This window comes from Numida meleagris, chromosome 20 (genome assembly GCF_002078875.1).
Source record: "Numida meleagris isolate 19003 breed g44 Domestic line chromosome 20, NumMel1.0, whole genome shotgun sequence".
Classification (NCBI taxonomy): Eukaryota; Metazoa; Chordata; class Aves; order Galliformes; family Numididae; genus Numida; species Numida meleagris.
The window spans coordinates 227,516-251,820 of NC_034428.1; the positions used below are offsets into that span (position 1 = coordinate 227,516).

General features: G+C 42.7%; 2 protein-coding genes across 9 annotated transcripts in view; one reads left to right on the plus strand and one right to left on the minus strand.

Annotated features, from left to right (window-relative positions):
• SLC45A1 (solute carrier family 45 member 1) overlaps window positions 1-13,068 on the minus strand; it is a 39,909-nt gene extending 26,841 nt beyond the window's left edge. For 4 of the 7 annotated variants that reach the window (XM_021417752.1, XM_021417751.1, XM_021417749.1 and 1 more), the window contains exon 1: window positions 12,931-13,068. The gene's annotated coding sequence lies outside the window, so the exon portion shown is untranslated. The remainder of the gene's footprint in view (window positions 1-12,930) is intronic. The other 3 variants (XM_021417754.1, XM_021417755.1, XM_021417757.1) reach the window with 2 other exon arrangements.
• On the plus strand, window positions 13,378-21,772 carry ERRFI1 (ERBB receptor feedback inhibitor 1). Of its 2 annotated transcripts, none has more exons than XM_021417759.1 (4): window positions 13,378-13,512; window positions 18,257-18,454; window positions 18,570-18,646; window positions 19,204-21,772. In XM_021417759.1, the coding sequence occupies exons 2-4, from the start codon at window positions 18,333-18,335 to the stop codon at window positions 20,400-20,402; spliced, it is 1,398 nt and encodes a 465-aa protein (XP_021273434.1). In that variant the 5' UTR covers window positions 13,378-13,512; window positions 18,257-18,332; the 3' UTR covers window positions 20,403-21,772. The 2 variants fall into 2 exon arrangements, with proteins under 2 accessions (XP_021273434.1, XP_021273435.1); XM_021417760.1 differs by lacking the exon at window positions 13,378-13,512 and adding an exon at window positions 13,545-15,583.

A 24,305-nucleotide genomic window follows, 5' to 3' on the forward strand; every position in this document is an offset into this window, starting at 1 on the left:
GCTACTCTGTGTTTAGACATATATATCCATTAAATCAGATGCATTTCAGCATTGGATCTTTATGCAGAAAGCTTCCACCTAAAGAACAATAGTGTGTCTTACAGGAAGCATAAGACCAGGCTTATAAGTGTTTTGCATCAAGAGAATTCATTTCCAATCCCACATTACATCTACCAAATTACAAATACTCCTTTATCAATTATGCAGTCTTCATTAGCTTTGTCACCCATTTTGTCAAAAATGAAACTTCAAAACATGCCATCTTGGTAGGTGTTCCTGAAAGCCTCTCCATCAAGCAGGAGATGCAGCACTGTAGATTAACACCAAACCTACTCAAAGCACCTGGGTATTTGTCAAGGGAACAAGTCCCTCTCAAGTTTGAGGTGGAAACAAAAGTTCAGTTAAGAAAAAGCATCCACTATTATCTACATGGTTTGGAATTTGCCTATATTTGGACAGTGGACCTGAACTGATGCTCTGCTGTATAGCTATTAAGCTTTAATGAACAAATAATGAGTATTAATGGGTATAAGCCTTGGATCTCCAGCAAGCAGTTTACTATACTACTCAATGAAGTTCTCTCGCTTCATAGCTCTTTGCAGACAGGCAGTGGGATCTGGCTGGTGTATAGGTGGTTCCCATCAACCTCTGAGTCACACAGATGATGATGCAGTTTCTTTGCAGAACTTATATCTGGTGTTTGGTAGAGGGCAATGGGAGCAGAACAGCAAAGGAGAATAGCAACTAGCTGAGAAATGAATTCTTCTCTGATCAGTATACACTGGGTTGCACCACCTTCCACAGATGAGAGATGGAGAACCTGGAGTTCTCAGAGGCTCCATCTCTGGAAACCGATCATCTCCAATTACTACTTTCTTTTTGTGCATATATATTTCTCTTCCTCATCAGAAGCTTTGGGGACTTTAGGTTTTTGTTTTGTTTCTATCCTTAGGGATGCTATTACTTGGGCTCACAGTGTTTCCACTTGATGAAAATCAGCTCAGAACCTCTGTGCTGCTCATCCTTGATGGCCACAAGTCCTTCAGAAGTACACCTTTCCTTTCCAACTTCTGACAAAGCAATAGATGATACCTTAGCTTCACTGACTATCCCTTACAGAACTTCTCCCTTACTTAAGTCTCCCTGGTCAGTAAGTAACAGAAGTGGTTTGTTCACAGAACCACTGGTAGGAAAGTAAGGATTGCAGTTTCCTCTCTTGGCATTCCATGCAGAGGAATCAGTCACAATGTGCTTTTTCATTTTCCTCTGATTAACAAATAAAGATTACACAAGGAAAGCACCAAATACCTTTTTGGTATCACCTGGTACAGACTTTGAAGAAACATCTGGGTTAGTCAAGCAGAGGCTGGAGCTGTGGAAATTGCCTTACTACTTCATAGAATCACAAAATACCCCAAGTCAAAAGGAACCCATAAAGATCATCATGTCCAATCCCTGGGTCCACACAGGACCACCCAAAATTCAAACCATGTTTCAGAAAGCATTGTCCAAAAGTTCCCTGAGGTCCAGCAGCTCAGGGCTGTGCCCACTGCCCTGCAGATACTGTGCCATGCCCACCTGCTTTGGTGCAGAACCTTTTCTTAACCCCTTGCCTGACCCTCCCACTGACACAGCTCCATGCTCAATATGTCAGTCATTGAATAAGCACTGAGAGAGGTAATCTCTCCATCACTGGTGGCAATAAATGAGTAGATACTCAAAGGATCCATCTAATTCTGTCTTCTCTAAGTGAGTTGTCAGTACCAGCTTCCCTAAAGCAATATATAAGTTAAATATTAATCCTACATGCAGATAAGAACTTTTCTTACAGAGAAAGAGCTGATCTGGTTATCAAGTTTCCCATGTGCAATTCTCCGTCACTTTGAGGCCAATGACATCCACTGCACTTTAAGCAGTCACCCCAGCTCCAGTGCCTCTCTCTGCTATGGAAAAATCACTACAAACAGACTTACGCCAGAGCCTCTACAAGGTCCAGCTCTCACGTCTTCATAAGCCTGGAAAACATCTGAGCCATTAGTTTTATGTCCGGGGAAAACAAATCTTTTGGCAAGAACAACCAGCAGGTGACCAAGGGGGGACAGCTGGGGAGACAAGATCAATAGATAGAAATGCCATCAGTTAAGAAATTCTCTAACGTGGGTTTTAGATAACAGCGTATCTCATCTGCAGGTAAGATGCAGGCAGGCAGCTCCCAGCACTGCCATCATCACAAAGGACTTGTAAACCATCTTCTCCAGTACAAATGGCAGCTCCACTTGTACGAAAGGCACCAGTGAGCATTCTCAGAAGGTTGGAAGTGCCCTAGTACCCATCTCTGCCAAGGCTGCGGCAGCTCTGAAGAATGAATGGCTTCATCTTCCTCACTCAGTTATATACAGATGAAGCACAATTGAATTTTCTCCGTTTCTACAGAAAAGCATCACTAAAGGTGACACTTCACCTTAGCTCTTCTCTCACTGGTTTTCCAGTTCAGTTTCTTCAGAGACAGCAGCCAGATCTAACACACTTAAGAGAGAGCCTCTCCTGAATCCTATCCGACCTGAAATACTGGCTTTGCTGGCCAGAGGCCCAGGGAAGGCTGTAACTGTGACACTGTATGCAGCATCTACGCTTAACCTTTTCCCTCCCAGGTTACCAGAATGCATTTCAGATATACCAGCATCTTAGCAACAAAGAACATTTCACATACAGCTTTTTATTTCACTTTCCAGTTGAATGCTCCTAACACAACGCTAAGCAGCAACCACCATCAGCACGTTTCCTGCCAAACCGTGACTCAGCCTCCGGGCTGTGCCTTGCGAGCACTCAACCAGCCCCAGGGCCAGAGCCTTCTGTGCCAAGCACCTCCAGCACTTCTCAGGTTGGGGCTCAGCAACACCCGCACCTTTGGCCAACTAGTTGCTCTGTCCCACCCCTCCTGCCTCAACTCAAGCAACAGTGAAGTCAGCAGTGTCCTTTCCCCCCCCCCACCTCCTTTGCTTTGCCTAAATAACAATCCTTACAATTCCCCTCTGCACATAATCCCTGTTCCTTGCACAGAAATACTTTCAGGCAATCCTGCAACTGCATTGTAGTTTGAGATGTTTACAAAGGTTTCTCCAGCCGTAGCAAGCTCTGTATTAAAAAAAGTAAACTAATTTTCAAACAAATCAAAGGGATATTATCAGCAGCTGGGACTGGCAGTTGGAAAACTCCTTGTCTTTAAAAGCAGTAACCACCTCAGAGCTTCTGTTCTTAGAAAGATGATTTCTTCTGAAATTTTAAGGCGGCTTTATGCACCATTAAAAACAAACAAACAAAAAAAATCATTCACTAATACATTTAATTCATTCATAGAAGGGAAGTTTTCAAAAGTTAATTGCTATGTTCATTTTAAGAATTGTTAAAGTAAACAATGCACTGGGTCACGTGGATAAATCAAATTCAAGCAAGCTGGACAAAGATACACTTAAAGCTTTCTGTTTTCCTGCTTTCAATATGAATTGGATCATATGACAAATGAGAGTGGTGGGAGCCCTCAGGAGGTCTCTCGTCCAACCTCCTTCTCCTGGCAGGATCATCGGCCACAAGGTCACACCAGGTTTCTCAGGGCTACGATCTAAGAATGCCTGTAGGTTCCTGCAGAGAAAGATCCCATGCCACCTCTTTTGCTTGAATTTCTTTAAGAAGGCCCAAGACTGGACTTTTACATTCTGCATCCGAAAGCAGTACTGGAATCTCTTCCTTCCTCTCTTCTGCAGCATTCTACAGAACGTCACAGAAAGTAGATGTCCTGAACTGGCAAATAGTTTGCTTTCAGATCCTGCCCTGGAGACTACCTGACAGAGCAGTGCAGATGAAGGCACAGCCTCCACTGTGAGGCAATGCTATCACGACTCCCATGGCACGTGCCAATTTCCAAAGAACTTCAGGCAAATGAGAGATGCAGTCCCGCCGTGCAAGTCTTCCCCGGAGGAATTCCAAATGAATTTATAGTAACCGATGGAAAATGCTGACTGCTTCCACACCCCCACCCAAGGGGAAAAAAGAATTCAACCTTACAAACTAACCAACAAAAAAAAGCGATTACAGACCGGGATATCCCAGCTACCTCAAGCCTGACTTCAGCAGTCAGGTCGTACATCAGGTGACTCAGGGTCACTCAGCTATCAGGACAAAACATCAAGCCAATCCTTTCGCTCTGACACCAACAAGTAATGACTCTCATGACGTTTCTTCACGTGTTGACGGGCACTAAGAACAATTCCTCAGCAAACAAACTGGTAGGGAAGAACTACACTGAGACATCTGCCAATATCCTTATACTTGACTGTCTTGTGGTGAGGTTGCTTACACAAGGAGCATTTTATCCTCACCTGGCGATGCGTTCTAATGTATTACTGTACATTTTGTTTTACATCAATTTGTTTCACATAATATATGTTTTACTCAACTCCAGCCCCGTGTACTGCCTCTAATACAAGCCACCAGCAAATATGAAAAGAGCACTCATCAGAAATGGAGCAGAGTGAACCTTTGCCTTCTGTCCATTGCTTGCTATGGATTTAGCAGCCAGCTCTACTGACATGTCACAAACGATGGCTTATGGCCAGTACCTGCTTCAGGTCTTCCTCCTCCATCATTCGATGCTGAGGCACAAGGACATTCTGGACCAACCTTTCAGAGTACCATGAGTTCACCCTGCCCTGAAGCAGCATTTTTAATGGTTAATTTACTGGGACATGGGCTATATAAAGCCACCCTTTCCTTAAGCTTTATCTGTTTGCTTTAAGACACATGAACTGGTACTTTCACTACACGTACTTCTGGATTAGGTTTTCCATTGAAATACAGGCTGTCACTTGGGAGCCAGCCAGCTGGCATCAGGAGACAGTGCAGCTCAACTGCTGTCAATTACAGCACTGGAATACAATACCGTTCTGATGGACAAGGAAAAATGAGCTTACCAGAGGTTATCACTGGTGTTAGGTGTACGCTGGGGACAAGCATTTAAGCAGGCAAATATTCTCATAGGCAGAGAGCAGCTTGGGGAAGTGTGCAACAATGTGCTGGCAGAGTACTGAGCACACAGTTCTCTGCACGTGTGTGTTTGTGCATGTAAAGCTTATTTTCAAAGCTATAGGAGGAGGATTTAAGAGAAATCGTTAACCTAACACTAGAAAAATCTGTCCTCTGCAAAATCCCAGCGTTCTCCGTCCATTTACAGACAGCATCTTTCCCTGTTAGAGTGAGAGGATAAGGTAAGCAGGAGATAAAAACCTGTATTACTAGTAATCATACCACAAGTCCTTCAAAAAAGCCTTATTTTTGGAATTTCAGGAAGCTTATTTTTAAGCTTCCATGAAGACCAGAAAACTGGACAGATCACACCAGCATTAGAAAGAGCCTGTGTGTCAAATCTGAGTCACATGCCTTTGCTTCATCAAAAAAGTATTTTGATGGCAGATTTGGTTCAGCTTATTTACAGGTTTGCAGGTCATTTTTTAACTTGTCAAAACATGTGCCAGGCATGTGTGCAGCAGCCAGCTAGATAAGTTATCGTGTAGGTAGTTTCTGAAAACAGCATGCAGAAACAAACATTTAATACAGATGATTATCATTTATACTTTGATTCTGGCTTCATTCTACTATCTTTACATCACTGTAATTACACTCCACATTTCCTTCATGATTCATCGTTGCATAACAAACTAGATAGGTGCTTTATGGGTGTGTTGCAGGTTTGCACAATTAACTCAGTCTATTGGACTGGAAATGACGATCTGTATTAACTGAAAAGATCATGTGGCTGTGTAGTTTGTGGGTGTTGGTTGATTAGAATGGAAAGTGCCAATTAGAGAAGGAGAAAACGACAAACTCATTATGTTTCAGGAGAAGTACTTACATCTTCCTGGAAATTTTAAAGTTTACCTGGGATAGGATTCACAGTTGCTAACCTTGAAAGAAAATGATTCTTCCAGCGTTTGTGAGCACGCAGGGCAGCAAACAAGGAGATGGAGGGATAACAAACACATGTGATCCAGGAACAGGATGAGAGAACAGACCAAGACCATTCTAAAGCCAGTTTCTCACTCCTGAATGCAGACAGTTATTCTTACAATGCCAGCATCAATAAACTCTGGTTAATCTTGTATTATTATTATTTTTTTTTTGCCAGGTTTCATAGTAGATCCAATACACTGAAAATATAAAGTATGTATCATGCAGAAGTGATCTCATAAAAACATAATAAAACAGTAGGAGTTCTGACGGTGAGACACCTTTGTACATAATTACATTAAAATAAACTATCTGCCAGTCAGCATATCCCCAGTCTTGCTTTTTCTGCCAGCTTGCATCAGCGACAGCTGCAAATTCCAGCAATTGCTACAAGGTTCAAAAGTACGAACTGTGCACCAGAGTTTACTCCGCAATATTTCTCAATAGCCCAAAATACAGTCTGTGTGAGCATTGGATGCAAGAGGAAACTCAACTTCTGACCAAATGAATCCAACCAATGAAGTTTGAAAAGAAAAAAAGCAAACCAAAAAAAACCAAAACCCCACAACCTTCACCACCACGAGCTGGGAGAGGGAAGAGATGGCAAAACGTTATACAAAAAGGTTTTTCTGAGAACTACTGTGATCACAGCAGCTTTTCTCCCCTTTTCTCGTCTGCTTGCAGCCAGCGCTGCAAAGCGCAAGTGTAGCTGAGACCTGTCCTATACAGACACTTGTATGTGTGCGTGCACATTCCTATGACAATTATCTAAAAGTGATATCCATGATTTAGATGTTCATTTTGAAATGTCTTAAGGTAACCTGATCTTAAAGGCACTTAATCTTCAAGTGCTCAGCTTTTCAGAAAATCAAAAACAACCATACCTTATATAAGTAAACTTCAGGCTCTGGAATTATAAATGTCATTCATAGAGACATTAAAATTATGCCAGATTTTTGACATGACAACAAAACACAACCAAATCCAGTAGCACAATCTCATGGGGATGTCCATAATAAAGAATCACTAGTGCAAATACAAACACCCATCTCAAAGTAAAAACAGTCAGCAGACTACTGCGTCCCCTTCCTCATGAGCTGCTGCTGAGGTAGAACCTGAAATATGAATAAAAGCAGCTTTATAGTATTTGGGAGCCAACTCACTGAACTATACATTTCTACAACGATACACTCAGCACTGCTTCTAACTATCACTTCTTGCTATACAGCTTTTCATCTGAAATCACTGCTGCAGTGCACAGAGCACCCACACCTGGCACCTTCCACTGCTGCCGACCTGATACACTACACGCCCCTTACATCCTGGTGACTTTGACAGAGCCTAATGAATGCATTTTACTTTGTGCCAGCACTAGTTCATAGCCCCTTGCAACAGATATTCTCTTTGCAATTGTCAAAACAGTTGAGACCTCCTGGATCAAGGAAGAGACAGAGATTCTCCCCCATCGTGGGGTAAGAAACACACACAGACACACACAGGTGCTTGGCAGCTTTCAGATTTTTTTTTTTTGGCCACGTATTAAAGCCAATGTGTGAGGTAAGGTGTAACCCAAGCAAAGCACCATGCCACTATTCATATAGCTTCTGGCTGCTGCAAAGAACAGCCAGCAAAACCTATGTCTACTTGCAAAACACTGTGTGAGTGCATCCTATCTTCTTATTTCTTTTAGATTAGCTGCAATAAATAAGAACACCCAAAAGACATCTATGTAGTGAGCTCACCACGATAAAAAAAAGCACACTGGAAAAGAAACAGAGCAGCAGACTAAGGTAACAGACTAGGATAAATTCTTGGGAAGGATGAAAACAAACTTCAGCTGTGCTGCAGATCCCTAACTCTGCGAGCAAGTACATTCCAGGAACTTCCCCCACACTGTCACAACACGGCGCTCCGTGGAAACACTGCGCCTAATGGCCACACAAACACACCCTGAACCCATCAGCTGGCAGCGAGCCCTCTGGCTCTGGGAAGAAAAATACAGACTGGGATTTGAGTCAACCCCTCTGTTTCAGCTGGCCCTCCCAATGAACTGCAGCTGGAAGTTTCTCAACACTGCCCTAAAAGAATCCAATTTGATACGAAAGAAGCACGTTGCGGGTATTCCAGCACACCAGAGCTAGGCTTCCTGGCGACCAGTTTGTGTGCCTGAAAGCAACAAGGAACTCAATTTGGAAGAGCTGTATAACAACGCGTCCACGTCAGCAGTATTTATGTAACATTTCTCTGAGGCATTCCAATATTACTGGATGGAGAGTAAAAAGCAGATGGGACTGTGGCCATTTCTGGGAAACACAAGTGTGAACCACCATCTATTTTTAATTTATCAAGTTCCATTTCAGTCTAAGCTGCTACAGAATCTGCGTCAATCTTTGTGTCCTTTTTTGATCTCTTCCCTCACTTAGCTTATGCGTATGTACTGAAAAAGCCTGAGCACATGATTACCCCATCCAGGCAACATGCCTTTGAAATGGCTTTTTAATCTACACTCTCCACTCCCTGACAGACTTACTTTTGCAGTATGTCTGTATTTGCTGTCTAGACACTTGCATATGCTAACCTCTAATTTAGCCCTCCCTTACTGACCCATGAGTTTCCTCCCTTCTGTGGGTCTTCTGGCTAAACTGGAAATGCAGCACACTCATTCTACCCTATACCTGCCTGGTGTAATTGCATTCGTACAAATCTGACCAGTGAAATAAGCATATGTTCATCATTTACAACAACAATGAATCCTTACACTGAAACAAGCTTTGCAGTGCTCTCCTAATCCTGCGCCCTTCTTTACTGGCTCCAAACTTAAAGAACGAGTGGTCCTTTCCCAACAGAATTCAGGATACGTGTAGACAGGGATCTGAGCCGAGTCTTGTGCTATATGCCCAGTTATACAGGCAGAAAATGATGGCAATGTCTCGCCAAAATGTAAAAAGGAAAGCAAATACAGATATATCCTAAGAATAGCCAAAGAACGGTTCAAATTCAGTGTCAATTTGAGAAAATATTGCCTCTAGGATGGGAAAAAAAAAAAAGAAAATAACAGATTTTTAGGTCAGTGGGCAGTGTTCTCTCCCAGTTCCCAGTAGTCTGACACAAGGCACTTCCTCTGCAACCTTAATGGGTGTTTTCCTTCAGTCTCTGCGTGCCCAGTTTTTCAGCCCATGCTAATACTTCCGGTGTTTGCAGTGCTCAGACAGGGATGTAATGAAGGTGTGCAGATGAGAGCTCACCAAAGCCATTCTGTACTTCTACTTTAAATAGTATCTTTGCACCACAAACCACTTCCATATGCCTGAAGCATAAAAGATTTGCTATCTGTGTCAGCTCGTACAGATGACTTAAGAGGCAATTTAGTGCTATCCAATTGCTTTTAAGTCTTGTATAGGGTGAGTTCATACAAAGCCTGAATAATGGGCCCTGGATGAGGCTGGATGTCAGCGTCAGGACTACACAGTACCATATTGGTGCCACTGCAGTCTGAGAGCCCGCACCACTAATCTACAGATACACGTTACTCAAACTCACTGTCTCTGCCCCTTCCTTGCACACCCACACATCTTTCTCTGCCCCAAATTACATACCACAGAACGCTGCATAACATCCCTTTGCAGAGTAAGAAGTAGCATCAAATTTATCCACTTCCAATTTTGGTGAGATCATTGATTGACTCATGTGCCAGCAGGAATTTACTACTGCTGTGTGACTTTGATTTGCTATCAGTTCAGTGAAACGATAGCAGTTTTGTTGCATCCCATACTTATTACAATTTCCTTCAGATTAACATATGCTCCAGTTGATTTCCCTCACTTCAAGCTGATGGATGTTGAAAGCTTAGGTAACTAAGAATTTTATTTATTGTGTATGTTGTTTACATTCTCATCAAAGCAGAACGGAATTTGAGGACCTGAATAAGACATGGAACAACGTAACGATCACACACAGTTTAATTTCTCCTGGGCACATCTTTATTCTGCTTGAGCTAAAAGGCTGCAGTTTCTGTGGAATAGATGAGGGACATAACTCATTCATTTTGGAAGCCAGCATCCCAGTAGAGGCTGATGTATTCAATATCAAACTGCCACATAAATTAAGTTCAGAACTTTCCATGATGGAAACGTTTATTCACAGACCATCTTCCACATTGCTTCTTGCCAGGTTTTCTTTTCCCAGTCAACCCCTTACTATGGGGTTCATAAAAGCTACATTTGAAGTAACTAAAGAGACAGATTGTCTCAGCTCTGCAGGAGCACCTCTGGAGTTGCTCTAGAAGCATATCTAAGCTATCTTCATTCACATAACTAGTCGTGCAAAAACAAGCACCTCCACATCCAACTTACACGTTGTTCGCCTCTCTTCAGAAAGGATTTCTCCTCTCTGACAACTTACCAAAATTACCTCTTCTAGTCATTAACGAGGCAGGAAAGAAGAGTGTCTTAGTTACTTATTCCCTTTCAGGTAACCAAATCGAAGGCACACACAACAAAAAATGAGGGGAAAAAAAAAAACCAAACACACAAGCTTCCAACAGCAGCTTCCACACGTAAGTAGGGTTAAGCTATAATATAGCAGCAGCTATCATACAGTGAAGTTACTATTCATAGAATGTGACAATCTATAGAATGACCACGTAAGAGCTATATATACATATATATATATGTACACACATACATTTAATATAGAATGTCAGGTATGTTAATTCCCATGTTAGTATTTTAGTGTGAAATGCAACTTCCACCATTTTGTAGCTTCCCAAGGAGATGTTGCGCCTATCATTGCTCCAGCTGCTGATATTTTTAACTTTCTCCTCTCAAACAGAAATAACAACTGAAAATGTTAAGTGTTAAAAATGAGAAATTATCAAAAGAACAAGATCATTAAGACAGTATACGCTGCAAAACAAGCTAGAAACAGGACAGCTACGATCAATGCATTTCCAGCTTCACAGGGATTCCCTCTGCAGCACAGAGTCCAAGGTACTCTTCTTTCACAAAATTCAGGTTTTTCGTTTATTAATTGTAGACAACTCTGTTATCCATCTCCAAGACTTAGAATATCTTGTAATACTGCCTGGGCTAGTTAATGTTAAACAACTAGAAGGACCAAGATTAATTAGGAGTTAGTCTTAAAGGCAATTATCAAATTGCAGGGAGTAGTTCACACTTGCCAACAGAACTGTGAGGTGGTTGAAGAGTCCTGAACTACTGTGTATGGCAGTGGAAGGGTAGAAACTACAATGTAACTGTCAGTACAGAGTTCAATTTCCTCTGTGCACAAGTTAGCACAGAATTTATTATACGGAGCTCATGTTGTGTTACTTCTTCAGTACATCCCAACAGCAAGTAACACCATTGATATTTTTATGCAGTAAAGCAATCAATAATTAAAGGTAATGGGATTTCAGTGAACAAAAACTAAGGGTAGCGAGATAAAAATTCAATTGCATTTCTTGTACCTGACCCAAATTCTAAATCACCTGACACAGTAACACTGATAGCAGCACAGAAGGTATAAGGTAACATCATTTCCAGGCAAAGCCCAAATGCCCTCTCCCTGAGAGAAAGTTTCCCAGGCACAAACAAGTTAAAAACCTGAGCATCTATCATTCCTCAGTTTCCACCAGAAGAGGCCACTACAGCAGTTCGTTCTACTGAAGTCACGACAACGATCTGAAGCCCGTTTTACAAAAGGCTTGTCTCTTGAATCCAATCACAATAGCACTTAGGGTTATTTGCACCATCAGCAAGTAAGTAAGTACATCAACACACCAGAATCAAAAACAAAACAAAACCACCTTACTGCTCAACACGTTTATGCAAACACGACAATTTAAATTTTAAATAACTTAAGTTGCACATGCAGTTCATCCACAGAAATATTTAATCAGTGGCAGCCTTCAGTCCAGGGCAGCAGAAATAGAATGAGCTACTTTTGAAATAAGTCCTTGACCACATGCAGTTCATTGCAAGGCATCATCCGCTACTAGTTGCCACTTCCTCTAAACAAGTGCACACCATAGCGCAGTCTCACTCTAACACAGTGTCCTATTTAATCATAAACACAAAAACCTCACTTGTTTGCTCTCCTCCATTGTTTTGATGGTTTCCATGCCCCTTGTGTGCCTTTCACTTTCTCTCACCCACCTCTATATCCCTCCAGCTTTACAGCTTTATGACTTCTCACATCTAAGGGAAAGGAAAAAAACCAAGAAAAAACATCAAAACACCAGAAAAATCTCTCCTAGTTCATATCCTTTCCCTTTCTATTCACATCACCACCACTTGTATAGCGGTAAACAATTGTCAAGGTACAAATACGTGGGAGGACAGCTTAGTATCCCCTAAAAATGAGGGCACATACAGAATTCTCACCGGAGATCAACAGAAAACCCCACGAGAGAAGGCAGAATTCTGCTCCACATAGTGCAAAAGCAGAAAAAGGAGACAACAAAACTCAGCTGTGATATGACTATCTGAATTCAAGTACAGTGAATGCATTTTCTTAGTAGTTCTCATTACTGGGAATTTTAGAGCCCTTTGCCGGCGTTTCTTTGTTCACCACAGCAATGACTGCACAGTAGCGCAAATCAGAACTAACAAAAAGTTTTCAAACTAGTAAATAATTGTACATGAGAATTAATTTGTCTCCACACAAAGCCCCAGAAAGAGGAGGCTCAAAGGAGCAATTCCTACAACAGTGTCAGCCTTTTGATTTTCTTTAGGGCGGGGTGTGTCTTTTTGTTGCTGCTATCTTTTAGGGCTGATGAAAGACGAGCCTTCCCTTTGACTGCGAAGTACTCGAGTCTCAAACGCCTGAAGGCGAGCATTCGCTGTCCCTCACACACAGCCATCGTTTCCACAGAGAACGCCTGACACCGAGAGAGCCGAGCACAGACACGAAAGCCGCAGCGCTTCTCACCAGCCGGCACGAACAGGCAGCGCCGGACCTCCACAGCCGGTCGTTCCTGGGTGGGGCGGAGTGGGGCCGGCCCCCTCCCGCGCTGCCACCGCCCATGAGGGGCGTGGACCTCCCCAACTCAGACGACAGCCGACCGGAAATGCCCACCGGAAGTGCAGACGGAAGCTCTGTTTAGCCCCGCCCACTTCCGCCTCGCACCAGCGGGAGCCCGCCTACTGAGCGCTACTTCCGCTCCGCCGGGGGTGGCAGGTCCTCTGGCGCGAAGGTGTGGGCCCGCATCAGGGCTCGTCCTCGCGCTGCCGGCACTTCCCGGCCGTACCCCGCAGCACCACTCGAAAGCTGTAACCACTGCAGGCCCGCGCGCGGCCACCGCTGCTTTAAAGGCTCTTTCTGACGTGCGCGCAGCGCGGGGAGAGAGGGGGCGCGGCGCGCGGGGGAGGGGCTCCGCACGGCCCCTCCTCCCGCTATAAGGCCGGCGGGCGGCGCGCGGCGCGGCAGTGTCTGGGCGCTGCTGCGGCTCGGCGCATGCGTGTCGCGTCGGCGGCCGCGCGGGGACATGCGGAGCTGCGCGGTGCTCTCGGGGTAAGCGGCCCCGCTGGGTCTCGGCCTGGAGCCGACCTGCCGGTGGAGAGAGCGGAGCGGGGGCTAGGGCGGGCGCTTCTTCGGGGACAGCAAGGATCGGTTGGGCCGCGGCGGCACAGTGCTGGCTCGGAGCCGCCGTCCCGGCGGTGCGGCCCACCACAGGGGTGCGGGGAGAGGCGGCTGCGGCATAGGAGGGGAAGGGCGGGCGGGCGGAGCGGCGGCGCGTTCTCCCCGCTCCGTTCCGGGGGCTCTCGTCCCTCGAATGTTCAGAAGCCGCCGCTCTGCGCTGTTTCATTCGGAGGCGCCGCTGCGCTCTCATTTATAGCGCATCCCCTGTGCGTGTGCGCTCCGGAGGGCTTGGGCTGCTCCGCTCACCTACGTCGCTTTATGCCCGGCTTAACTTTTCTCCCCGTAGCAATTAATCCGCAGAAACGTTTCATTTAGTTACTGCACAAAGGCCTGTTTTTTGAGGAGGCTTCTTGACAAAGCCCCGTGCCCGTCGTTTTCAGCAATGCAGGCGTTATTTCAGAGGAGAGACGTTCCCCTTCTCATCGCGTCTGATGCCGTGGTTATGGCCGAGTCAGCTCGACAGGAATTGTTTCCTGAACGTAAACTGGCAATATTCATGTTAACATTCTCAGGAGGACGAAGAACCATACCTTAAATGTGCATCTCAAACTTGACAAGCAGAGGCAAGGCTATTGTCTTGCTGTTTAATTATTAGCTTTCTGCTGGTGACCAGCAAGTTCCTCCCGGTTTGCTGTGTAGGACTGTGAAATGGCAGTCAGGGCTTTAACTGAACTGAACTCCTCGATGAGCTGCTTCATTATAACCCCATAGAGATGACTGTTAGAATCTTGATCCATTGTCTGCTCAAGTGTTTTGTCTCTCTGTCCATCATCTTCTGCATTGTAGAATACATTCTGTTTGTGACTTGGTATGATCTGAGCAGCATTTTTCTGTCTGCACTAAGTGGGCATTGTCTGAGATGTTCTACAGCAGAATGGTCCATTTCTGGTTGGCAATAGATTTAAACCAGAAATGATTTGATTGCAGCCTTCACTTGTTGCTCAGTAGCAGTTATCTGGTTGCCAAGACAAAAGCACTTAAGAGATTATGTGACCACTGGAGAACAAAATTTGTTGGGAGGATTTTTGGGGGTTTGGGTTTTTGTTCGTTTGGGGTTGGTTTTTGGTTTTAGTCTGTTTAAGTATTCCAGTAAGTGTAATAAGGTAATTTAGGTTGCTTGAAGTCCTATTGGAAGTCTAAGATACTTGAATATTAGAAGGAGTGGCTCCATCTCGGGTATTTATGTTAAATAGAAAGTCAGAGGAGGGGGGAAAGGAAATTACATCACATTGTCAAATAAGGAACAGCTAGCTAGAGTGGATGACTTGTAGTGCAAAAATGTGCCCCTCCTCCTGTGAATTGCTTTTGAGATTCATTACAGATACGTGGTGGCAAGGTGAGCAAAAATAAGTTGTCAATTTAAGGTAGCCACATTTTTTTCCCGCCCAGAAGTGTTAAGTAGATTTCACTCCCACACTTTCTTGTGTCTCACAAGTCATGCATGAGCTGTTTGCCAGTGTTGCATTTATAAAGTTTGTCCAAGACTGGTGTAGGAATTCAGGAAAGTCTTCATAGCAAACTGCAGCCATATCCATTAAGTGAATCGTTCATGGACGTTGTACAAACCAGAATCCAGTTTCCTTTATTATGAAACTAGTTTGCCTCAAATAGGTTGTAGCAATGGGGCTGGGGAGTGAGCAGGGAACAGAGTAACAAAGTTTTGTTATCGGTGATTGTCCTGAGCTGAGGTATGTGAAGGTGCTGCTTCATTCCTAAACAGAGGAGTGCTTGTAGTGTGGCTACAGTAATTAGTGATCCATACAGCGTGAAAACTGTATATTCAGGATGTTTTATGTAACTCAACTTCAGCATATCTTCTCGAGATTTTTCTGATATTCACATATCCTTTTCTCATTGTACAGATACCTTCCTCTACTCCAGTGGGTACACTGGGCAATTTTCAGCTTAGACTTACCCTTCAGAACAAGTCAGGTGTATTAATGTGAGTACACGAGGTTGAAAGCTCTCCCTGTTGCAGTGTTACCTTGCCTTACATTGGGTAGCGATGATCATTTCCCAATGCTCTCAAACATTGAATTGCCATGGCTTGTGTCTACGCTGTAATATTAGTGGCTATGGTTTTATTCTGAACTAACTATGTTCCTTTTGAATAGCACTGAAACTTTACCACCTTCAAAAGACCTCAGAGCGCTTCGATCTAAGTGCCGTAATCTATGTGGAAGTAGGACAGAGGAGTAGAGTAACCGGAAACCCATTCTGAGTAACACACATTGTGCAAATGAGGAGCAAACAAGCACGAGGGATACAGAATGTTGCGTTACTGCATAGCGTCCACTTTCTTTAGCTAATGCTTGATGTTATTTATGGTAAATATAGATCCTTACATCTTTGAGGACGTGGTATTAGGCCAACAGTTACAATGGAAACTCCTCCACTAGATATCCCTCTGGCTCTTCAGATAGTTTGCTCAAATAAATCTACACATGTTTTAAAATGTAGGCTTCAACTCTCTGAGCTCAGGACTGAAAAAAGCAACTGAAGGAGAATGTGCAGTTACGTGGGTACCTTACCTCTCCTGATACTCCTAGCTGGAGGCGTGGAGGACAGTTTCATAACTCTGTCCATTCACAGCTCCTCATTGAAGGGTTGTGACGAGTCACCTTCTGTGAATTCACAGAGAGGGGTTTGTTAGGAGCAGGCAAGGTTTATAGCTGCAAAATGTCTGTTTTATTTTCAAAAATAACAAAGCATCTATTGAAAAAAACAAAAACTACCTTTTCCTAGAGTATGTAAATATTTAAATTCATCTCAGAAGTTGCACTTGGCATTCCAGAGGGATTTCAGAGAGGCAATTGTGCAACTATCAGTTTTGAGAGCTGAGATTTAGACAGCATTCACAAAGCTGACATGGTAATTATTAGCAGTAGTTTTGGCATGGGATCTGATGGAGGTTGGGCCTCTTAACAGGCCCTGCAAGGGTTATGTTATCATAGCAAACACATTACATGTGCTCTCAAATGACAGCAATGCCGCCCCCCCTTCCTGTCTCTTTTTTTATATCCTAATCAATGTCTCTCCCATGCTCTCGTCAGATCTTGCTGAGGTGGAGCACTATCATTTGCTGACTGTTCAGTGTTCTTTATCAATGATTTCAATGCATGACTTATACTGGACTTCAAAAATACTGGAATAGAAGAGCAAAATCCTTCATAGTCATTCATCTACATTACTAATAGTCTGGGATCTGCAAGGTGTGAAAAATCTGAGTAGTGTAAGCTGATGGGATTGGTGTTCTGTTTGTGAGTTGTGTTAGCAATAGACAAATGTAACTTTAGAATCTGTACAGTTTGTACTGTGCTTCACAAGCCTTTCTGATGAACGGATTTTTCCAGTCTTCCCCTTCCCAGAAAATGGTTCTGTTTGCATTTGCAGAACAATAAGGAAGATACTGCTGTTACAGAACTACTGGGGATTTTTGAACTAATTTTGCTAAGCATAACTATATCATTACTTTCTGAAACTGTGTGTTTATTTTTACTTAGAAAATCTGCAACTCCCATTACTGGGAAGGGTCCGACTTGACTGTATCATGTAAAAGTTACCTGGCTTAAGTTAGGTTTTAAGGAGATTGTTTGGAAAGGAAAAAACAGGCTCCTCACTGAAATCAGGAAGACAGAAATCAACACGACCACAACCCTACTGCTGTGCTACCATAGAACACTGGCTGGGGCCTTGTTCACTTCCAGTAAAGCCAGTTGCCTCCTCTCTAGGATTCTGAAGTTGCTGGTTAAAACGCTCTGGTGCCAGCTAGGAAATAAAAACCACTTCTGTTGACAGAAGCATGATCACTGGCGGTCATGATTAAGAAAACCTTCACGCTCTTAAAGAGAATGTCATTAGGTATTGCAAATTATAAGCATATATACAGTCAGAAACTACAGATATTTGCTTTGGAAGATCGATACCGGGCTCAGTTCAACATTTGAAAAAGGATGACAGACTTCTTGTCAAACAGTTGCTTCTGAAAGGCAAATGTTGGCGTTAGATTACAAATTAATCCTGCTTAAAGGTTGGCCACCCGTCACAAGCAGGTATAATGGATCTTTCCTCTGAAAGGAAAAAAAATGACATGTCTGCATAGAACTAGTTTATTTTTGAACAGATGTACCATATTTATAAGCTACTACCTATTTCTGCACCCTGTTTTCTTGCATTGCCATACTGTGAAGGAGTTTTTATGGTGTGTATACTGCACTGACGTAGCTGGCCCTCACTTGTTGTTTGACTTCTGAAATAAATCAAAATACAACAGAGCAGTTTAAATGGAGATGATTTCAAGACACTAGATCTCTGGTTATAAATAAATAGCTAGAGGATTGTCTGTTCTAAAGCACTGTGATGCTTAAATTTGTTTATAATAGTCACTGCTTTCTATAAAAGAAACTTTGGAATTCTGACTGAAATAGTAAATTGAGTTTGAGGAGTGGTTTGCATGTATCAATAGGTTGGTAGCTGAGAAGTTTGTCAAAGTAACAAGTTCTGTAAGATTTTCCTGCTGGCAGATACAGAAAGTTCCTTGAGGCCCTGGAAGTTCGGATCAGAGTCAACTCATACTTGCATTTCTGATATTTATATCCCTTTCTTTATTTGGCAGGGAATGCAAACTGCAAGAAGCCTGTCACCCCCTGTGAGTTTCTAGAGTTGGGAGACATCACCAAGAGCAGTACACAATGTCAACTGCAGGAGTTGCTGCTCAGGAAATGAGAGTCCCACTGAAAGCTGGATTTCTTCATGCTAGTCAAGGCATGGGGGGTCTGAAAACCTGCTGGGGTAGCCACAGTGGATTTGAGAAGTGAGTGTAATACTTGATCTATTGAACAGTCATGTATATGAAAAGTATTAAGAATACTTCTACTGGTACCAACCTATGGCTTATTTACAGTGAGAACTTTTAATTTCTTTTTTAGTACTTTCTTTAACGTGGACCCTATAGCAGTTGCATATAACTTGAATCCATCAGAAGAGCAACATTTACCATCCACTGGTAAGTATGAAGACTGACAGATCTTTAGGTAGTGTAATGGATGTGTCTTGAATAGGATGCTGAATGCTTTCTCATTTTGGATATAAGGCTGCCCTCTGGTGACAGAATGCAGACATTTCAAGAAAATACTACAATTAAAAAAACACATTTTAAATAACGTGATTAAGAACACCGCCACACTTTCCCTTGTATTTACAAGCCTCTGAGTTTCCATTACACTCTCAATTTAATAATAAAAATAGTAAAATACCATTTGTTCTGTCTTTTGGGATCTTTGCAGCTGCAGCTCTATTTTAACATTTGTGCACGAGGTCTCTTAACTACCTCTTTTAACTGGAGCACTGGCCTCAGACATGGTAATCAGCTGATGTCCTAACTAAGCACATAACTACCAGACTAAAAGAGACCTGTAATAACTAGTGCTTGTTTCTGGCATTGTTAGGCAGGAATTACTTATTTGTTGCATTAGAAGGATTTAAACAGTTAAATACGCAGTGGCAAGATCACATGGCAAAATGTCACGCAGAAAAGTTTCTAAGACTTTCTCACCTTTTTAGGGCACTCTTCCAACTGTGTTCCCACAAATGACCACAGCTTTGCTGAAAGTTGCATCCAAGTCCCATCTCAGAAATCTAGTCCAGCTCCTGTAAGTCCCAAAAATGAGCAGCCAATTTCCAGATATGAAGACCAGCTCATTCCTGGCTTTAGTAAACTGTCGTTAACCATGGGCTATGTTTCTGAAGAAACACCTCCTCACATGCCAATAAAAAATGGGCCAATTCAGTTTCTGTCTGCACCTTCCCATGATCGTAGCTCCAGGCCGCTGCCCCCTCTGCCCGTTCCCGAGGATCTTATTCCAGACGAGGTTGACAGAGAAGTGGAATTCCTGACTAGCTCAGATACGGACTTTTTGTTAGAAGATTATGGACTTCCTCCTTTTAAATCCAGTGGCTCGAGTCGGCGGAGCTTTAGAGGTTGTGGACAAATCAACTATGCATATTTTGATGCTCCAGCAGGACCAAAAACAGAAGATGCCAACCCTACACAAAGCCTAAATGGATGCATATCCAGTATTTACCCTCCTCCACAGCAGCTGCATCGACGTTTGCGAAGGTCCCATTCAGGACCAGCTGGCTCTCTCAATAAACCAGTAGTGAGACTATCTGGACATTTAAACAGGTCTTCTCCAAACTCAGACGAAGATAAACCAGAGATCCCCCCAAGGGTTCCCATACCTCCAAGGGCTCTCAAACCAGATTACAGAAGGTGGTCAGCAGAAGTTGCTTCTAGTGCATACAGTGATGAAGACAGGCCTCCCAAAGTACCCCCTAGAGAACCTTTGTCTCGTAGTAATTCCCGTACTCCAAGTCCTAAAAGCCTGCCATCATACCTCAATGGGGTTATGCCTCCCACCCAGAGCTTTGCACCTGATCCTAAATATGTCAGCAGCAAAGCTCTACAAAGACAAAATAGTGAAGGATCTTCCAACAGGGTCCCTTGCATTCTTCCAATTATTGAAAATGGTAAGAAGGCCAGTTCAACACACTACTATCTGCTGCCTGAAAGGCCTCCATATCTGGACAAGTATGAGAAATTCTTCAGAGAAGCAGAAGAAACTAGTTCTAATACAGAGGTTCAATCCTGGTCTGGTGACTGCATGGCCACTTCAGTCCCAACAAAACTGGACTCAAAACCTAGAATGGACATAGCTGGTCATCTGAAACGAAAACATCTGTCTTATGTTGTTTCTCCATAGTCTCTGGGAGCACAGCTCATCTGGGTTGTTGAGGATGGAGCCAAATTTTATCACGTTCAAAAGATCTTAAGGTTCTCAAATATCAAAGTAGGACAGGTTTGTCCTTTGAGAACTAGGTAGTGGATGGTAAAGTCCTCTTAGGCTGCATATCTCTGGTATGTTTCTTAAGATTGTTTTTGTCTTGGTATGTATAGCTGAAAACTGACAAAGATTGGACAGAAACATACAGAGAGATGGTAGTTGCAGTTGGCCAGTTATATGCTACCTTAGATAAGTGTATTTGGTAGTCACATTATCAAAAATAAGTCTAAAAAAATCTAACTTTGCTTACAAGTTCCTTTTAAACCTGACAACAGAGCAGATAATGCAGTACAGATTTTGTATCAGGCATTTCTAAGATTTCTTTTGCACAGTAACTCTGCCAAGATTCTATTCTCTTTCACCATGATATGCCAGCCTGGTAAGAAGGTGACTGCAAGATCACTTAGATAACTGATAACTTGCAGGCCTGTTGAGCATATTGAAAGTACTTTTAGAATGTTGAATCCATTTTACAACTTAATTGGTAACCAGTAGAATTACTTTCAAAGTGAAGCAGCGTGGAACTGAGATAGGCTTCATGGATTCTTTTAGTTCCTAGATACTTGGCTTAATTTTGCAGTTCTTCCTATGAGAGACACAGACCGGATATTGCTAAGCTTCTGCTGCTGCTCCCTTCCCGCTGGATCCTAGAAAGGTGTGAAAGTGTCATAAAAGTGGCAGAGGATATGAGCAAGTACATGATTACTATAAGTAGGCCACAACAACTACATGTTCATCTTGCATCTGAAATTGGGTGTATTAAACATAACACAAGCTGGTCTTGTGTTCTGGTTTTTGTTCAGTATTTTAGGAGAGAAGGAGAGTATGGGGAAAATATGATTCCACTTATGAACAGTGTCACTCGTATCTGTCTGCTTCAGACACTGTTTCATTCTGTTCAATTTTTCCTCATTCTGCCTCTGTGCTCTAGTAAAGTTCATTGAGTTGCCATGTTTGTGCGTTAGCAGTTTCTCATGATTACATTTATCCTCTTGCAGATAAGCACAGAAGAAAGGGTGCTCTCTAACGGAGGTACAAAAGATGAATGTGTTCCTCCTAACAGAAATAGACGAGCTGTTTACAATTTGAACTGCTGAATGAGATGTTTGAGCTATTTTAAAGCTTACTATTTGTTTTAGTACAAACTAAATGAAGGTGAAATACATGCTATAGAAATGCACTGATATTTCTGCATCATGTACAGTATTGATTAAAGAAGAATTCACTTTGTATTTTGAATATTGTCATGTTTTGAGTTTAATAAAGTTATAATATACTTATTTATGATACATTTTGTTTTTCGCATCATTGAATACTCTATGCAATTTTCCATTTGAGCTTTGCGTTTACTGGGAAAATCAAAATGGCAAAGGCTTAACATGCAACAAATGTTGAACTCAGCTTCCACTTAACACTGCTGTCAAAACGTTCAGTAATTCACATTGCACAAATTAATTCTAATTCCTATTCACTAACTGATAACTTGTTGTGTATAATCTTTCCCTGGCAATAAACCATTATATAGCCTATCACAACTAAAAAACCTTTGTTACTTCTGAAGTCATCTGCTGTACATTGGGTACTGTCTTACAGAAAAGAAGGAAGTAGCTTTCCTGACTTCACTTTCTCACCTGTTAAAAATTTTTAAGAACTAAGCTGTACATTTAAAGGTGACTAAATAGGAGTTAATCATTCTAAGAATGCAAAAAACTTCATTAAACTTTTTTTCATTTATTGCTTAAAATGAAAAAGCAATTGCTAATATTCATCACAGAATATATACATTTAACAATAGTAACGTCATCCACAGCTCAGATACTGAAGCATCATGCATTTCTGGTGTCTCAGCTGTGTATGGGGGTCAATACTTGCCTTGAACTGGCAGTCTGGAGTCTATACTTTCTGTGAATTAGGTTATTTCAGAAAAAAAAATGCAGGTTATTACCATCTTTGGAATTATACTTGATGAAAGTAGGTTAGGAAACAGCTCTTCACCAGGGGGTGGTGGGCATGAAATGGGCTCCCCAGGCAGTGGTCATGACACCACTCTCAAACATAGGGTTTGAATTTTGGGTGTTCCTGTGCAGAGCCAAGAGTTGGACACGATGAGCTGTGGGGTTCTCTTCCCTGCCTATCTCCTAGCTTTTGCTTCTGGCTCCTACTCTATTCCTAATACTTGGAACCTCCTTTTTAAAGTTGGTTTCTGTGCTTGTCCTTACTGCTAATTTTCCCTTACCTTGAGACACTTGAAAGGCCTCGATCACAGTTCTGCCCTTAACAGCATTTACTCTCAAGTTATTAGCTAAGCCACTCTTGCACAGAAAAAAAAACCATCCCCATCCAGATATCACACACTAAAAAGGGGGGAAAAAAAACCGACTTGTGTACTCCTTTCCTGCAAGCGTTGGTATTGCGTACTAAGCCCTGAGCATTAAGAAGAAATTCCTCTGTAGTGGTGCCATCTTTCCCACCATGTTCCAACTAACAGCAGACTATCTTAAGTCTTATTTAAATAGTTAAATTTTGAAGTTACGTTTACTACAACTGAGGTAAACCAGACTGAACTTGAGCTGAAAAGTGAATAGAACTGCTCTGCAGCAACCAAGTCCTTCAGCCAGATCACAGAACTCCAGTGTCTCCTCAGTATAAGAAGGTAGATTTATAGGCAGCAGTCTTACACTATTTAACTAACTTGGCCGTATTCCCCTTAAAAATCCAAAGTAATGAGGCTTGCTCTGCCATTGAGGGGTTTTCTCTGAGGGTTGCCTTGCTTGTGTATTCCCAGACAACACAGACTCCGGTGCTTTGGGGGACAAGATTTGCACCATCCAAAAGGTATATTCTGTTTTCCAAGTAAGTCATTAGGCTCCAGAGCTGTGGGGGCAACTTCACAAGTTCCGGCCAGAAAGCATTTCTCTGCTCATCCCCGACACAAGATAAGACCTGTCAGGACACAACGTGGTTTTGCAACGTTCTGATCGCATTTGAATATTTAGAGCTTGGGCTCACCTGGGCGGGGCCTGACAGATGCCTCTTAGGAGGAAGCTCCTTGCCAGAAAGATTTGACTGAAATAATCACATTTCAAAGCAGTTACGACTCGATACACGAGTCTGAAGAGTCAAGGTATTTGTGTTAAAACAGGAAAGAAGGATGTGCTTTTACAGAAATGCAATGCTTCCACAACTTCCTGAGCTGGAAGTGGGCTACACGCCACCTGGAGGTCTCTTTCTTGCCTCAGCAGCATTGCTGTGGCCACAGAGACACATCATTAAGGTCCCATTGTGAATACACGATCATCAAACAGACCTTAATGAGAAGAGACTGGCAGCAAGGTCAGTGAGAAGAGACGTGGGGGGACACACCTCTTTCCCCAGGCTCAGAACTGTCTATACCACAAGAAAAAGCTTCCTCAAAAATCACAGGAAGCAAGAAGTATGCACCATATCTACACTGTGAGAAGGTCAGTCAGGCTAGAAAATCAGCCAGGAGTTCCATCTACCTGGTAACTAAAGGATAAACTGTTTTCCTCAGTATACCTTTTCCTGAATGGAAGAGGTTGTATTAGTACCTGGTCACTTCAAAAATGGCATTAGGTGAATTTTCCCACCAGAACAAATTGCTCTAAAGCAGCTAATGTCAGGGAGTACAGCACAGCTTTAGTGGGAGGTCACTTAAGAAGGTGTCCAAACTGAGAGTCCTATCTGAAATTCAGGATTAAGATGATGACTGGACATGGTGCAATTCCCATCCAACAAAATCATGACTACAGACTGAGGGCCCTACAAACACTTCTAAAAGACACGCTCTCAAGTTTCCATCCT